This window comes from Panicum virgatum, chromosome 9N (assembly GCF_016808335.1).
Source record: "Panicum virgatum strain AP13 chromosome 9N, P.virgatum_v5, whole genome shotgun sequence".
In the NCBI taxonomy this organism is placed as follows: domain Eukaryota; kingdom Viridiplantae; phylum Streptophyta; class Magnoliopsida; order Poales; family Poaceae; genus Panicum; species Panicum virgatum.
In genome coordinates, this window is record NC_053153.1 from 74,381,544 (window position 1) to 74,397,351 (window position 15,808).

General features: G+C 48.4%; 1 protein-coding gene and 1 long non-coding RNA gene across 8 annotated transcripts; one reads left to right on the forward strand and one right to left on the reverse strand.

Annotated features, from left to right (window-relative positions):
- Positions 1-1,295: 1,295 nt before the first annotated feature.
- On the reverse strand, positions 1,296-5,290 carry LOC120691545. Of its 5 annotated transcripts, none has more exons than XR_005682284.1 (6): positions 4,894-5,290; positions 4,551-4,777; positions 3,690-4,468; positions 1,652-1,803; positions 1,471-1,543; positions 1,296-1,349 (listed from the first exon to the last, which is right to left on the reverse strand). It is a non-coding gene; the product is annotated as an uncharacterized LOC120691545 (long non-coding RNA). The 5 variants fall into 5 exon arrangements; XR_005682283.1 differs by having other exon boundaries at positions 1,471-1,803; positions 3,690-4,033; positions 4,096-4,468; positions 4,894-5,288; XR_005682281.1 differs by having other exon boundaries at positions 1,444-1,803; positions 4,894-5,289.
- Positions 5,291-10,709: 5,419 nt separating this feature from the next.
- Positions 10,710-15,713, forward strand: LOC120693019 (eukaryotic translation initiation factor 3 subunit B-like). Of its 3 annotated transcripts, none has more exons than XM_039976418.1 (6): positions 10,710-10,977; positions 11,696-11,936; positions 12,267-12,413; positions 12,530-12,658; positions 12,721-12,870; positions 15,389-15,586. In XM_039976418.1, the coding sequence occupies exons 1-5, from the start codon at positions 10,856-10,858 to the stop codon at positions 12,847-12,849; spliced, it is 768 nt and encodes a 255-aa protein (XP_039832352.1). In that variant the 5' UTR covers positions 10,710-10,855; the 3' UTR covers positions 12,850-12,870; positions 15,389-15,586. The 3 variants fall into 3 exon arrangements, 2 of the variants coding, with proteins under 2 accessions (XP_039832352.1, XP_039832353.1); XR_005682821.1 differs by having other exon boundaries at positions 10,713-10,977; positions 12,726-12,870; XM_039976419.1 differs by lacking the exon at positions 12,721-12,870 and having other exon boundaries at positions 15,495-15,713.
- Positions 15,714-15,808: the final 95 nt, after the last annotated feature.

Below are 15,808 nucleotides of genomic sequence, written 5' to 3' on the forward strand. Positions count from 1 at the left end.
CCATTTTGCCTCCTAACTTGTTACCAAGTTTTAAAAAAAGAATCCTAACTCCATGAACAAACACCCTCTTAGATGAACTCCTACCTCTTCCTCCATTACACCCATCAACCACAATCCCCACGCATAAATCTTGCCAGCTATTCCCAGATCTTCGATATTCACCATGATCTCGCGGGGTACTTCCAGTTTGGGCTCAGGTAAGAGCTCCTCCGTACAGTTTCAGGACTTCCTGCCGTTGATGGCGAGGAAACTCGGCGTGGAGGGGCTGATTCAGGAGCTCTGCAAGGGGTTCCAGCTGCTGATGGAGCCCAGCACAGGCAAGATCACCTTCCAGAGCCTGAAGCGGAATGCATCCAGGCTCGGATTAGGCGAGCTCCGGGACAATGAGCTCCTGGATATGATGAGGGAAGGGGACCTGGACGGGGATGGGGTGTTGGATCAGATGGAGTTCTGCATTCTCATGGTCAGACAATGAGCTCCTGGATATGATGAGGGAAGGGGACCTGGACGGGGATGGGGTGTTGGATCAGATGGAGTTCTGCATTCTCATGGTCAGACTGAGCCCCCGAGCTGATGGAAGAAGAGGCACACAGGGTGTTTGACTTTTGAACACTGATGCAATTTGATCCTTGTTTCTTGAATACAATAGAATACATTGATTTGTCGTCAATTTGTTTGTCCAACTCCATTGCGGTTCTGAATTCTGAAACTCAAATGTAGTCTGACAGACTGACAATGCTCATATCATAGGATCTAACACAAGGTAAAAGAATAGACTACAGAGTGTCATGAGGATTCACTTAACAGTCACTGCATGTATGACCACTTCACTCTAGTCTATCAATACAAAGATACTATGTCATGTGATCAGCAAAGGGAAGTTATTTATATTCCAAAGTGTGCAAATGTGTAGAACAACAAAATTTTGTGAAAAAAACATATTACAAGAGTGTTGTCTCCCTCATACTGTACCTCAGGCACACTACTCTCCGTCCAATCTAGATGTGTGGCATTTCCTGTGATATTATGAAAGTTCTACTGGGGTACCACAGAGCTCACCGATCTCCTTTCCAGAAGCTGCACAAGATTTGCTCCGGTCCGTTTGTATACCCAACCATCTGTTGATGCATCCCAATCAAACCTAGAAGGCCCACTGCATTGATACAACATATGTTCCCAAATCCCCAAGCCTCAATGTCAAAACCTGATTCTGGAATGTCAAAAAGAAGGACGCATCAATAATCCAATGCATGAAGACTAATAGTAAGTCATACGATGCTCCATCGCTAGTTGCAACTAAACCCGTAGTCAATGTTGAAACCATCCATCTGAAGGGAGTCACCATATTCCTAAAACAGACACAAGAATAACAATATAAGCTAAAGTTATGTCGAATTGTCGATTTAATATGTTCACAAAGAAGCTTTCCTTAAGTGCTGAGACCTGAAGGCCATATCAAAGATTCATCACCTCAAATTTTTCAAGCAAATCGTGAATCGTCTCATCTGCTAATTTATGAAACTCGTCCTCAGGCATTACCAACCTGTTTAGTGTACACAATCATAAGCACCAACTATCTAATGCGACAAAATAAAAAGATATTACAATGCCAAAACAGACTTATGCATAAAGTATAGGCTAATAAACATACCAAATATCAGAATTTGTATCCTAAATTGCTGCAATCAGCTTGTAATCAGTATCCAGCCCAACTATCCACATATTAAAAATTCTCACGTGCATCTGTTGATTTCAGCCACTACCATCTCACCCAACAGCCTATTATCCACTATTCCACTGCCACTGTATAGACAAAATCGGCAGCGCTCAAGTAACTAATTTAGGCCTACCAAGTAGAACACAAATCGCAACAAAAATTGCTCTAGATAATTTCTCAGGGAATATTTGTCGTAGTTGCTGCATGATATTGTTGCAAGTAGCAGTAAAAATACTCAGGGAATATTTGTCGTAGTTGCTGCATGATATTGCCATTCATTTCCCACCTTTTTATTATGCAAATTGACTGGTTAAAAATATGCCTTCAAAAGCAGATTAATCTAGAAGGATATGAACAAAAGATTTAGCTCATGATGCAAGATGTATATCCTTGTAGCGATAGCATATTGGATATATTCATAACCTTTAGAAATTAGTAACTAAACAAAAAGTACTGCTAGATGAAGGTCTCATCTCATTCTTGATTTGATATCAATCTCAAAGTATACTATTATCCTTATAGTATAGATTCACTAAGTTCAGAAGAGAGTTAACAAACCAAATCAAACCTAAAAATTTGTGAAAAGACAAAATTATATTCTGCCACAAATACAGTGTTCATTCTAAAATATATTAATTGCCAACACTTCTTTGCTTAGTTAAATAAGCATAGGCATCTATACTGCTTGGAGATCAAAGATCTTGAAACCTGGTAGGTCAGACTGATAGGATAGCAGGCTTGCAGGCCTGTTTGATAGAAACACATAAAAGCAGTGTAATTGAAGGAACTACTATTTGATTAGGCAAGAATAATAGTTAATGTATATAGTAATTTACTGCACTCTAAAATGTGAACAATAGATTTATTTCAAAAAAAATGTGAACAATAGTTAACATATAGTTTACAAACAAGTATATATTAAGAGATAATGCATGATGAAAATAACATATCAAGTGAATTAGTAAACTGAGAGGGGTAGTAAACTGAGTGTAGCAGAGATGCGGATGTTGCGGTGGTTTTGCGGGCACACAAGGAGGGATAGAGTCCGGAACGAAGTTATTCGGGATAGGGTCGGGGTGGCACCAATTGAGGAGAAACTTACCCAGCATCGGCTGAGATGGTTTGGACATGTCCAACGAAGGCCTCCTGAGGCGCCGGTGCGTAATGGGGTTCTTGAGCAGGTCGATAATGTAAAGAGGGGTAGAGGTAGACCTAAACTGACGTGGGATGAGTCGGTTAAGAGAGACATTAAGGATTGGAATATCTCTAAAGAGATAGCTTTGGATAGGAGCGCTTGGTGACTAGCTATCAATGTGCCTGAACCTTGAACTTATTTCTTTCGGGTTTCATCTCTAGCCTACCCCAACTTGCTTGGGAAAAAAGGCTATGTTGTTGTTGTTGTTGTTGTAGAGGGGTAGTAAATAGCAACTTGCTACAGTAACATGGATGTCACATCATTTGCTTGAAGCAGTAGTCGAAAAGCACAGGCACCAAAATACCAATCATAGAGGATCATAGCAGTCAGTAATCTAAATTATCTAAATTAATCTTTTCAAAACAACAAAACAACAATGAAAAATGGAGATTTGATAACAGCTGAGGACTAACGATTACATGGATGATTCAAGATCAGTGAGATAATGCTGAACAAAAAAATGCCCTAAATAACAGATCTGCACCAGGTCTATTATTTTGGAACTCAAGTGTGCATTCATTTACTCGTGGCCAATGTAATTTTTTCATGACTACGGAGTATATCCTAATAAAACAACAAAAAAAGGGCCAACGTCCTATTTCTGGTTCACTGCAATTTCAGAAAACTAACATATTCTGTAGTATAATTTTTTCCACAAAGAATTTGATGGAGCATAATGAATATCATAAAAACATGGCTCATACATGAACAGAGCAAACAGAGTAGATGTTACTGAATCTGAGCAAGCTGGTACTGTAAAGACGAATTATCCCTCACCTCGATTCAAAGACCTGCTCAGATTGGGAGCACCATGAAGGACCCGAGCTTCTGTTGCTCATGCAGCAACTCCCCCACATGCTGCACCACCGCTCATGTTTTTTGCAGTAAAAAGACTTGACAATTTCTCATATCCCGAAACCAAGGTAAAAACAACTTTTTACTTTCGGATTCTCATTTTTTAGTAATCAAGAAGTTCACTTGAGGAAAGTGAGTAATTAAGCTCATAAAATTTGTTATTTGAAAAGAATCAATTTGAGGAATCAGAAACTCACCTAGTCACTTCATATATGCCACACAACATTAATATTCTCCTTATGCACTGCCAAGCAGCATACTATTTCCTAAAAAACAACATTCATCATCACAAACAATGTTCTCAACCATTGTTCAGAGTGTCACATACCTCAAGTTGGCCTCCTTGGTTAGGTTGGTACCTTGCCAAGTAACCCCAATGAAGGCACAGCAGAACATACCAAATCTTTGAGTCTTGAGATGTGTGATGTCAAGCGTTGCCTAGCCTGGCGATTCAGCGTTGCCTAGCCTGGCAATTCAGTGGTGTATGCGCATTCCGTCTAACACCTTGAAGGCAGCCATCGAGTTCGAAGCATTCATGCTCTGGATGCCCAACCAGGGTGCTGTTGCTACTTGCTAGCCTGTTCTCGGCGCCCAGTAGCGAGAAGGATCATCGGCCAGCGCCCAAACCAATCACGGCGCATCAATTAAATTTAAGGATCATCGGCCATCCCATCACCCAAGAAGGAAGAGGAAGAAACAATCTGCCACCACCAGCCCGTAAGCCAGCAGCCGGAAAGGAAATCCGTCGTTGGTCGACAGGGAAGAATACCATAAGTTCCTTACCGAAGAAAACACCATCAGCTTCGCCGGAGAGAACTGTTATTCACCAGCGAAGAGGCACCTCGTCGGCCACCTCGGCAGGGGAGCCACACGCCGCATGCTTGCCATCGCCTGCTGCAGCGCAGGGACCCACGCACGCGTGAGCGCCACCCCCGCCACACCTATCGCGCTCGCTGCAGCGCCGCCCCCCGCCACGCCTCCCACGCCCGCTGCAGCGCCGCCGCACCCCCCTGCACAAGAAAAGTTTACACATGGGATTCAGATGATGGGAATCACCAGATAGCCCACTGCTTATGAATTTTGCAATCAAAAGCATGGATCTGGCATCATAATATTGTATGCATACCACTGTTCTTAGCTCATCGGCTAAATCGAGCGCCGCCGCTTCTGGTTCCGGATCGACCTCAGCCACCAAATCGATGCAATAGCTGCGTGGACAGCCTGCTCGATGGCTTCCTCGTCCTGACCGACACCTCCGGCACCTTTCTCGCGGCGCTGCTCGCGCTTAGGCAGCACGACACCGAGCTCCATGCCGCCGTGCGCAGACGCGACACCGCCAAGCTCGCCTCGCAGGTTGGGAAGGAGCTCGAGCAGCTCGCCGCCGCGGACGCGCTCGACGATCAGGCCGACGCCCCTAGAACTCCCGCACCCAGGCCAGGGGCCGCCGCCGCGCGGCCTGGATGCCACCCATAGTATGCCCGCCGTTGTAGCCGCCCGCGGCCTACCCCCTCGCTGCAGCCCCCCGCGTCCTGCCCCTCGCTGCAGCCCCCCCCCCCCCCCCGCGCGTCCTGCATGCCTCCGCTGCCGCATCTGATTCCTTCATTGCGGGCGGGTGTCGTCGCCGTTTCCAGTTCCTCCTTCGCGGGTAGGTGCCGCCTCCGCCGCCATGTCGAGGACGAAGATCGCCGGATCTGAACGCCTGGAGCGAGCTTGGAGGTGGCAGCAGAGGCACTGGAAGTAGGGAACGCGACGCGACGTTGATCCCGTACGCGTCCGCGAGCGCCGGTCTGCGGGGCGCCGGGGAGCCCGCACTCGCCCGAGAGCGCCGGGGGCCGCCGTGGGGCACCTGCGGGGCCGCCGCTCGCTGGCTTCCTACGGGGGATCTGAGGAGGCGTCGGTGGGAGCTTCGTGGATCTGAGGAGGCGGGAGGGCAGGGCCGGGGGAGGATCCGAGTAGCGGAGCGGCGAGCGGCGCGGGGCCAGCGCGTGCCGAGGGGCCGGCGCGCGGTGAGGAGCCGGCGGCAGCGCTCGTGGCCCGGCGTGCGCGATCAGCGAAGGCGGCGGCGGCGGCGGCGGCGGCGCCGAGAGCAGAGGGAGGAAGGGTGGGCGGCGGTGCAGTACCAGAAGGAGGGGGCGGTCGGGAGGCGGTGCTGTGGAAGACCTGGGTTGGGATGGGTGTGCGGCAGAGAAGGAAACGTGGGGAGAGACCGTGATTGACGGGCGGGATTGCGTGGGTACAGCGGGCGGATAGGTTTATCCATGGTGTAAAAAAACAAGCTAAAACATGGGAAACATTTTAGAAGCAGTGATTTTTTGCTTCATCATGAGACTTTCATTGTCCATCTTCCCCGACAGGTGGAGACACCGTGAGAAGTGGTTGTGAATTTTCTAGGTATATGCTAATTTCAATTGTTTTGGTTCTTTATAATATAGATAGATAGATAAATTTGGCAGGGTTCCGGCTCCTCCAAAAACAGCTTCAGCTCCGGCTTCTCTGGTGGAGCGGCTTCTCTGGTGGAGTTGAAGCCGTTTTGGAAAACGTTTGGCAAAACAGCTTCTCTAGGTTATGGATGGCAACGGGTACGAAATATCCGCGTACCCGCGGATACCAAACCTGACGGGCGCGGATACGGATTTGAGTTTGTGCCCGCGGGTACGGGCGCGAGTACAACTCTAAACCCAACGGGTATCTTCAAACGAGTTTGAAAAATTGATACCCGAATCCGCAAACCCGCAAATAATGACTCTTGTGATGTATTATGTATGAGACTAGTTTATTTATTTGCTAAGATTTATTTGTTTCCTCAAATAAATGGTGTTGACGTGTTGATTATTAGGTTATAATTTATTAATGTTGAGATATAGAGGTGCATATTAATATTTACATGCTATTAAAATGTGCTTGTGTGCTTGATTTTCTAAAACTTGCGGGTATGCGGGTATCCGCGGATAGCGGGTACGGGTATCATTTTCTACCCATTGCGGGTTGCGGGCGCAGATGCGGGCACGGATTTCAGCATGCGGGTACGGGTTTATAAAGTTGATATCCGCGCGGATTTTACCAGTTGCCATCTTTACTCCAGGTTGTTTAAAATACATAGGAAAGGTGAAATGTCCATAATGCCTTTGTTTTTTCCATTTTCTTTTTTCTTTTTTCCATTCCTTTTATTTTTCTTTCTCTCTTCCTCTTCCGTCTCATCTCCTTTCTCCAGTCGCTTGTTCCTCCTCCTCCTCCCCAATCCCCAGCGCCGTCGGCCACCTCGCCCCCATCCTCCCTGCGGACCGCGGTCGCCGGCCAGCCACCTCCTCCCTGCGTCCCGGCCGCTGGCCAGCCATCTCCGCCGTGGTCGGCTGCGTCAGCCTCCTCCCTGCGGCGGCCGCCGCCGCCAGCCAGCCATCTGCTCCCCAGCACCGCCGGCCTCCTCCTCCTCCTCCACACGCCGGCGGCGCGCATCACCTCCGTTCGGTCTCCCACCGCCTCCACGCACCTCCCTCCGGCGGTCCGGCCGCCCTCCTCCCAGCTGGGCCGTGCGCACCCGCGCCCAGGGGCTGAGGTGGGAAGAGCGAGGAGGAGCTGCGTGAAACCACTTTCCCGTGGCTTCGCCTCCCAAGTGAATGCCGTTTTCGGCTTCACGGACGGAGCCGGCGCGCGCCCACCCGTTTGGCAGGGCTCCGGCCGGAGCCGCTCATGGAGCCCTGCCAAACAGGGCCTTAAGGTAGTGAGGACTGGAAGGTAGGCGGGTAGAGTTTCATTTCATTCAGTTTATCCCTTTGTTGCAGCAAGTATGTCCTCATCAGGTAGGCATGTTGTCTCAGGCTCTCAGCAAGTTCATTCAAGCTTGTTGCAGCTCTTACTGCTTCCAGAACCACACAAACAGAGAAACAATTTTACTAGCATATCACCAGGTGCATCTACAGAACCACACAACAATGTGTTTTGCAATAAATTACAGACAATCTCATATTTCAGAACATCCATATTTCACAGGCAACTGAAGCATACAGATAACGCATTCAGTTCACAGGTCACAGAAATTCAGAGTTCAAAGACCACGGGTTTTCAGGGCTCAGATTCAGGCAATGTTACATTGTGACATTGCTACACAATGCACCCAATCTGAGTCCGAACTGGAGAGGGATGGGGCGACGAGTGGGTGGGGAAAGAAAGCAACGAAGTGTTTAATTCAAGCTTCTATGGTCCCCATGCCGTTGGGCTTCATTAGAATCAAGAGATTTGTTGCAGCCTTGGCGCCTTGCAGATACATCGTGTGCCTGAACCAGAGGTTTGGACTGGCTGGTCAGAGCTCGTTGCTGCGAAGGACTCTCCCTCTATCCTAATACTGTTTGTTTAGCCTTTAAATTTTATCTCATAAAAACTGTTCGTTTAGATCAATATCTAATTAAAAATTATATATAAAGGAAGTACCCCACATTATTACTGGTAACAGAGCAGATAATCCTCACGCCAGCCACGTGATCCCAAGAAATGAAAGGGAAAAGAGAAGGAAGGAAGCAGTAAAAAGAAACATAGAAAAAGAAAAGCCCAACATGCGGATGCGCGGGGGGGGGGGGGGGGGGGTCTACGATGGAATGAATCCCACCCACGCGCGTGACCCTTGCCTTCTGTTTGGTTGGGAGGTGGAGTCTAACCCGGATGGAGCCAACCCATTTTCATGATGTTTGTATGAGAGTGGGAGATGTTGGAGCCAACCCAGAAACCGAATATTCGTGTGATATGCGGGTCGGCTCCGCCCGCCAAAATCTCACGAACGGAGTGAACCCCATTTTCTCCATCCCTCACCCGTTGGTCTCCGTCTCCTTCCCGCGCCCGGTGGCGTCACAGCGTAGCCTCCTCCGCGGCGCCGCCCACCGGCCCTCCTCGGCAGCGCGGCGTCCCTCCTCCGGCGCCTGCAGCTGCCGCATCCCCCGCCACTGCGCCACGCCCGCGTGGCCGCCCGCCCAAGCCGCGGGACCCGCACGTGGTGACGTCGGCCACCGCGGCGTCCCGTATGTCCGCGCAGAGGCTCCCGCCTGCCGCGGCCGCGGCCGCGATGAGTCCCCGACGACCTCGCTCGACGGCTCAGCGTTGTGGCAGTCTCGCGGCTCAGACGGCGGCTCTGGCGGGGGCGGCTTCAGCGGGGGCCGCACAGGCCGGCGGCGGGGGCCGGGCACAGGCCCGCGGGTCCGGCAGTGGGGGGGCCGGGCGTAGGCCAGCGGCGGGGTGCGCGTAGGTCGGGGCGTCGGGCGGATCCGCTGCGGTGAGGAAGAAGATAGGATGTGACCCTGACGAGTGGGACCCATGAGTACTGTAGCAAACGGTGTCAAATATACCATCTGACCCTCTTTTCCAATCTCTCCAACCAAACAAAAAATGGGATGGAACCAACCCAACCTAAAACTATTAACCAAACATGAGATGGGTTGGAGCCATCCCCAAAACAAGAGATGGAACCAACCCAACCCACTAGGTCCCGGAACCAAACACACGGTTAGTATTAGCGGTTAGAGCGAGGGGAGGAATCGTTTCAAAAGATATTCGAGATCGAGCGTGGGTGGGAGCGTGCGTCGTAGAAGGTCCACCCACGGCCCACCTCTAGTATGGCGAAGCTCCCGCTGTCCTGCTGCCACTGGGCGAGGGGTGGAAGATGAGGGGAGAAGTCGGATGTGAGGTCGCTGACGTCCAAGGTTGTGGTAAAGGTGGCAGTTAGGGTTTGGGTTTTGGATTTTCAGGGGTGGAGCATTCATGGGCGATAGCTACACTGGCGGAGCTTCATTGGGGCCAGGGGGGGCCTTGGCCCCCCTGGCCAATGAAAATTCCCACTACGTGAATAGTAAAATGACTACTGTTCATTACTGTAGCAAAAGAGTGGCCCCCCCTCATTTGTCTAAAATTCAAGGTCAAGCTCCGCCACTGGATAGCTATGAAGGGAGTTCGAGGGTGGCAGCGGCCCGAAGGTGGTGGAAGTTCGGCCGGCAGCGGAGGCGAGGCAGCGAAGGTGCGCTGCCAGTCGGGCAAGGATCAGACCCTAGGTAGACGGCTGCCGGTAGCGGGGGTAAAAAGAAAGCTGACGGCGCGGTGATAGTGGGTGGGCGGGCGGCACGGTGGTGGAAGCCATTGGCCGGGGCTGTGGACGAGGGGTGGAAATAGGGATAGCAACGGGTATAAACCCATCGGGTTTTGCCGTCCTAAACCTAAACCCATAAAAAATATTTGAACCAATTAAAAAACCCATACCTTTGACGGGTTTAGAATTTTGCCCAAACTCAAACCCATCGGGTTAGCGGGTACCCACAGGTCACCTGTGGGTCTACACTTTACTATACAATTTTTTCTCATGATCAATAAGTTTAATATAGTAAACATCATTGTAGCGTATTATGAGTAAAAAATTTACATAAAAATATAAATAACAAGCTCTATATTTAAATGATCATAACACCATACAAAGTCGCAAACCTATCATATGCATATACAAACACGACATCTGCAAAGCGACAACGACGATACCTACCACTTAAGGGTTCAACAAAATAAGAATTGAAGAAAAGGGATGTTAAATTTGTTATAAACTCACAAAATAAAATGACAATTGCTCTATGTTGGATCGGGTTTAAAAAACCCATATGTTCACGGGTTCGGGTATTGTAGAAACAAACACATGTCCATAAACCCAACGGGTAGAGCTTTGTACCCATTAATAAACCCACGGGTCTAAAGTTAATCCAAACCCGTACTCTAATGGAGTAAAACCCATCAAATTTCTGATTTCGGGTATCCATTGCCATCCCTAGGTGGAAGTTTGGACTACTAAAAAGATGTTAGGGTAACCCAAGATGTTAGGTCACCCTTCCCCGTGGTTAAGCCTGCCGCGGTGGTGATTCGCCGATTTGAATTTCGCCGTGCGATCCACCGCTCCCGCCCGTCCGCCCGCAATTCTCGTCCACAGCCTCGCCTACCAACCAAAACCCCAGCTCCGCACCTCTTCTTCCCCCCAGCGCCGCCGCCACCGCCGCCGCAACACAGCGCGAGCACCCCGCCTCTTCTGTCTCGTTCTCGCAGAGGGTTTCAGGCGTTGTATGTAGGATCAGATGGCGCTGGCAATCTCCATGGAAGGAATCGAGGCGCGTGCGCGGGAGCTCGGGGTGGACCTCTCCGCCGTCGATCTGGACTCCATCACCCTCCCGGCCGGCGAGGACTTCGGCATCCTCAGGTAGACGCCACGCGCCGCCTCTCGGTGTCCCAATCCGTCACTAACACTAGCCCATCGCTCGTAGTATTGTGGTGGCCTTGGTTACTTGCCCTAATTTTGCTTCACCCAGATGCGAACGTCTGCGCTGGGATTTTTTAGATTTCGTGCAGAGAGAGTGTTTTTCCGTAGGTTCCGTTAGCAGTTAGTGTGCAGAGCAGATTTGAGCGATTTTATCCCGTCGTGATTGATATGCTTCTGCTGCTGTTGAACTGGTACCAGTATGTTGTGTTGTGGCTGCGAAATATGCTTTTAGATTTATGTGTTTTGTGGTGTTAAGCTGTTAAGCATCCAGATGATATATATGTAAATCTGAGTCTGGCTAATGCTAAAGACTGCCGAACTGTGTACTGTTAATTTGATGTGCCCAGCTGCAAACATTTGTGCATTTGTGTTGATTTTCCTCTTTGAAAATGGTGCTAATTTTCTTGTATGCTACTTATTTTGTGCATTATAAGCATATTACACGAAATCATAGGCTAGCTACGATAGAGTTTAATCAGGTGAGATATCTATCAGGACTGATAGTGTCTTCTTTTGCTACCTGGCAAGAAAGTAAATCTGTAGCATTACGAGATATGGAAAATGGTTTGAGTTACTTGTCCTAGCTTTTCTGAGTTACAATACTTCTTAATTTGTTTTCAGTGTTGCTGATTGCTTATAATTTTCGTATAATTTACAGTGATGATGAGGAGATACTTCGAAATGAGGACCCTCCTGAACTTGAAATGGGTTTATCCAACATTATCGTAGTGGACAATCTGCCGGTCGTTCCTCCAGAAAAATTTGAGAAGCTTGAGAATGTTATTCGCAAGATATACAGCCAAATTGGAGTGATAAAAGAAAATGGTCTATGGATGCCGGTCAACCCAGATACAAAGAAGACATATGGCTACTGTTTCATTGAGTATAATACCCCTCAGGTAGTTTACTTCTTGTTAGTCGGATTTCTCTTCCTTGTCCGTTTAATGACTCTCATAGTGATGGACTGATGGTCATTTTATCCAAACATACCAGTTGACTTTTTTATTTTAACATTTTCACATTCCTTGCATCTGGGATGTGGTCCATACGATTTTGCACTGATGTATTCTTAAGAAAATCTTTTGATAATTTGAACCATGTTACTTTTCCTCAATTGTTTTTGCATCAGCCCCCTCTTTAACCCCTTGAGTTGATCGAAACAGAAAAAAAGATCTTCATTTAAAGGAATTAGGCTGATTATATTTATCTTTGTGTTGATATGCTGCCAGGAAGCTGAGCTTGCAAGGGAAAAAACCAATGGGTACAAGCTCGACAAGTCTCATATCCTTGCAGTTAACATGCTTGATGACTTTGGGAAATACATGAAAGTTCCTGACACATGGACGCCTGCAGAAATAAATCCATACACTCCTGGAGTAAGTCTCTATTGCTTCTCGACTCCCGTGGAATCCGACTTCTTTTTAGTGCTAACATTTTTTTAAGAAACTAAATTTATGTCAAGCAACATTGATATCTTCATTTTGCATCACAGGAAAATCTTCTGAAATGGCTAACTGATGAAAAGGCCCGAGATCAGTTTGTCCTCCGTGCTGGTACATTGACAGAAGTTTACTGGAATGATGTTAGAAAGCTGGCACCTGAACTCGTGTTTCAAAAGCAGGTGTGTATTTACTTCATTTAGTTAATTAAAATTTAATTGGATGGTCTTATACTTCCATTTAGAGCAGGTATAATGGCTGGCTGGGGGTGGGTGACGTCCGACGTGGAAGGAGGAGAGAGAAGGCAGCAGGCGACTCGCAAAACGCCGGCCTCAGCGGTCGGAGACGCGCTGCGCGGGCGGTGATTGGTTGAGCAGGGTTGCAGCAATGGGGCCCGCCTGTAACACCTAAGTGTTAATCCTTGGTAATTAAGTTAATTAAAGTCATTAGTTTTAAACTCACACGACAAAGCACAAAACCAAAACACCTCCTGTCAGCCTGGGCCGGACCGGTCTGACCGGTCTCGGCAACCGGTCTGACCGGTCTGACCGATGTCAACCGTTTTGGGCCCCACAACATTTAAATCTCTCTCACTCCCTCACCAGAACACACGCCCTCTCCCAGCTCTCTCAGTCTCCCTCCCGAGCTCTCCTCTCCCATGTTCTCCCCCAAACCCTAGAGCCCAAAACTTCCCCCTCCACTTGATTCCAAGGTCTAGAACGGATCAAATCGGCGTGGGAAAGCTTCACCTCCTCGATTCCTTCCCTTGGGTGCTGTGGATTCAAGCTCTCCACGGGAGAAAACTTCTCTCAAGGTATTTTGCTTGATATAAGTCGATCTCTTATTCTAAAAGATTTTTGGTGATATCCTCTGGTCAAAAGCATCCACATGAACCCCTGGACTAGATCCTAGAAGGTGTTTAGAATTGGTGGATGATTTTCGTCGCGTCATGTATTCTAGCTTCTGTGCTGGTTGAGACCGGTCTGGCCGGTCTGAGGGACCGGTCTGACCGGTGGTGCGGTCTGACCGGTGGTGCGGCTGAGTTAGTGTGGCCGGTCTGACCGGTCGGGTGGACCGGTCTGACCGGTGCTAGCAGAGCTGACAGGGTTCAATTAGGGTTAGTTGACGCAAAAAGTTAGGATTGTATTTGGCTATAGATTACTGGTAATTTTTATAAAATCATGCATGTATTCTCATGTCATATGCATATGCATACGTGTAGCGGCTGCGGCGGAGGAGGTCGTATACGAGGTGGTTGCGGAGCCACAGGAGCCGCAGGAGTAAGCCCCGCAGGAGGAGGTTCGCGGGGAGTCGGCCCAAGGCCCGGCTAACCCCAGTGTGGTGCAGCAGACGCAAGGTAAGCCCCGGTGCACATCCTTTTATTTCAAACTATGACACCTATATTTATGTTGCTATTACTTGTGCATTAGGTTTAGGAATTGTTTGGAACCCTAGTTGCATGATCCCTAGGTTTTCTCGAGTTGTACTAGTATGTAGAAGACGATAGAAATGCTATGCTTAATAGAACTCGGTAGAAGTCGAGTGATTTCAGGTCACTCGCGAGATATAGGGCATTTAGTTAAGTTAAATTTATGGAATGTTGAATTAGGTAAGAAAGGAAAAGAACTTGGAGACTGGGCGGGGAGAGGTTAGCCCCGTCTGTGTCGGTTAAGGACCGTTCGTTGTCTGGCCCTGTGATTGAGTTTGAACAGTACTAACCGCATACCGGGAGTAGGAGGTAGTCGAAACCGGTAAGCCGAGTACTGCTTTGCTTCGAAAGTACAGGAACCCGCACCCAACTCCTGTGGCGAGTCGAGTAGTCGCGGAGAATTGGGATGCAATTGTTTACTTTCGGTGGTCTCACGTTGAGCTCGACTGATCATATTTCGTTGGGCTGGTTCCTGTAGTTCGAGGCGGGGAGGGGAAATGTTGGTGCGTGGGGTCCGACGGGACTTTTGCGTGCCGTGTTGGTTAGGTCCACCTTGCAAGGTTAAATCGGATCGATTCACCGTCAGTCGCTCTCGGATATGAGCACCTTGATCGCAGCACCGCATCGTAGTAATGTCTTATGGAACTTAAGTGATGATTGGAAATGACTACCATGAATTACTACTCCATGTCTGTTATGATTTCTTAGCAGGTGCAAATACTAGTTGAGAATGATAGAATATAGAATTGGGAGCTAAAAGTGGAAAAATAAGGACTCATTTTAGAAGCTTTTTATGCAAAATAACCACCAGCCAGAAAGCCTTGTATGTCTAGATATGTGGGCTAAGTTATACCCACTGGTCGGGTAAGCCTTGCTGAGTATTAGTATACTCAGGGTTTGTTGCCACAATTATTATTTCAGGACACCCGGACGTCGATTTCTGCCCCTGCTGCGTTAAATTCATCCGCAGAGATGCAGAGGGGTGGGAAGTGGTGGAGCGAGACCCGTAGGTTAGGGGATTTTCGGGTTGAACACTTGAGGGCAGAGTGTTCAGCCTTTCTGTTTGCACAGACCGGTCTGACCGGTGGAGTTGGCAGCGGGGTGCTGACCGGTTCGACCGGTTGGGTGAACCGGTCCGACCGGTCGGGGTGGATCAGAACCAATGTAAGCTAGAGTAGTTGTAGGATTTTTGTATTCGACTTCAGTCATGTCTATGTAAGTGTTAATCTTGTAAATTATTTATGTATTTGAACTCGGTTTGTAAAACTAAATGTTTCGTGTCGTGAACACTCTTGTATTTTCAAGTAATGAGTCGTGCTTGTACCATCTGCGCCCACCTTCGCGTGGGATTACCGGTGTTGTTTCGATCGGGCCGTGGGTTGAAAAATGATCGCCAAATTAAGCCGTTAAGCTAATGCGCCCGATGTGTTCAAATGACGGCCATTACGCTTAATTAGAGATTTAATTTGGCGGTTCCGTCACACCGCCACTGTGCCGATGTGCTACCAGCCGGCTGCCGGCTGGTACTATTAGCCATGCTCTTAGAAGAAATCCATGTCGATACTTATCCTGTTACCTTTTTTTTCCAGTACTGGACAGACAGTTTCATTCAGTGGTCCCCTCTTGGAACATATTTGGCAACTGTTCATAGGCAGGGGTCACAGGTGTGGGGCGGTGAAAATGGCTTCGAGCGGTTGATGTTTGTTGCAAGTTTCTAAACAAAAGGGCTGTAAGTTTCTGAACAAAAGAAGCTAAGATGTATGGTTGAAATATACATAGCACCACATCAGTCTGAAGTTAAATGGGCATGATCAGTAGCAATGGGGGAGATCACAATTTCATTAAAATATTATATGATTGTATATGTAGAGGTGCAAATTGGTGACCCTTAGATGCCCCTCCA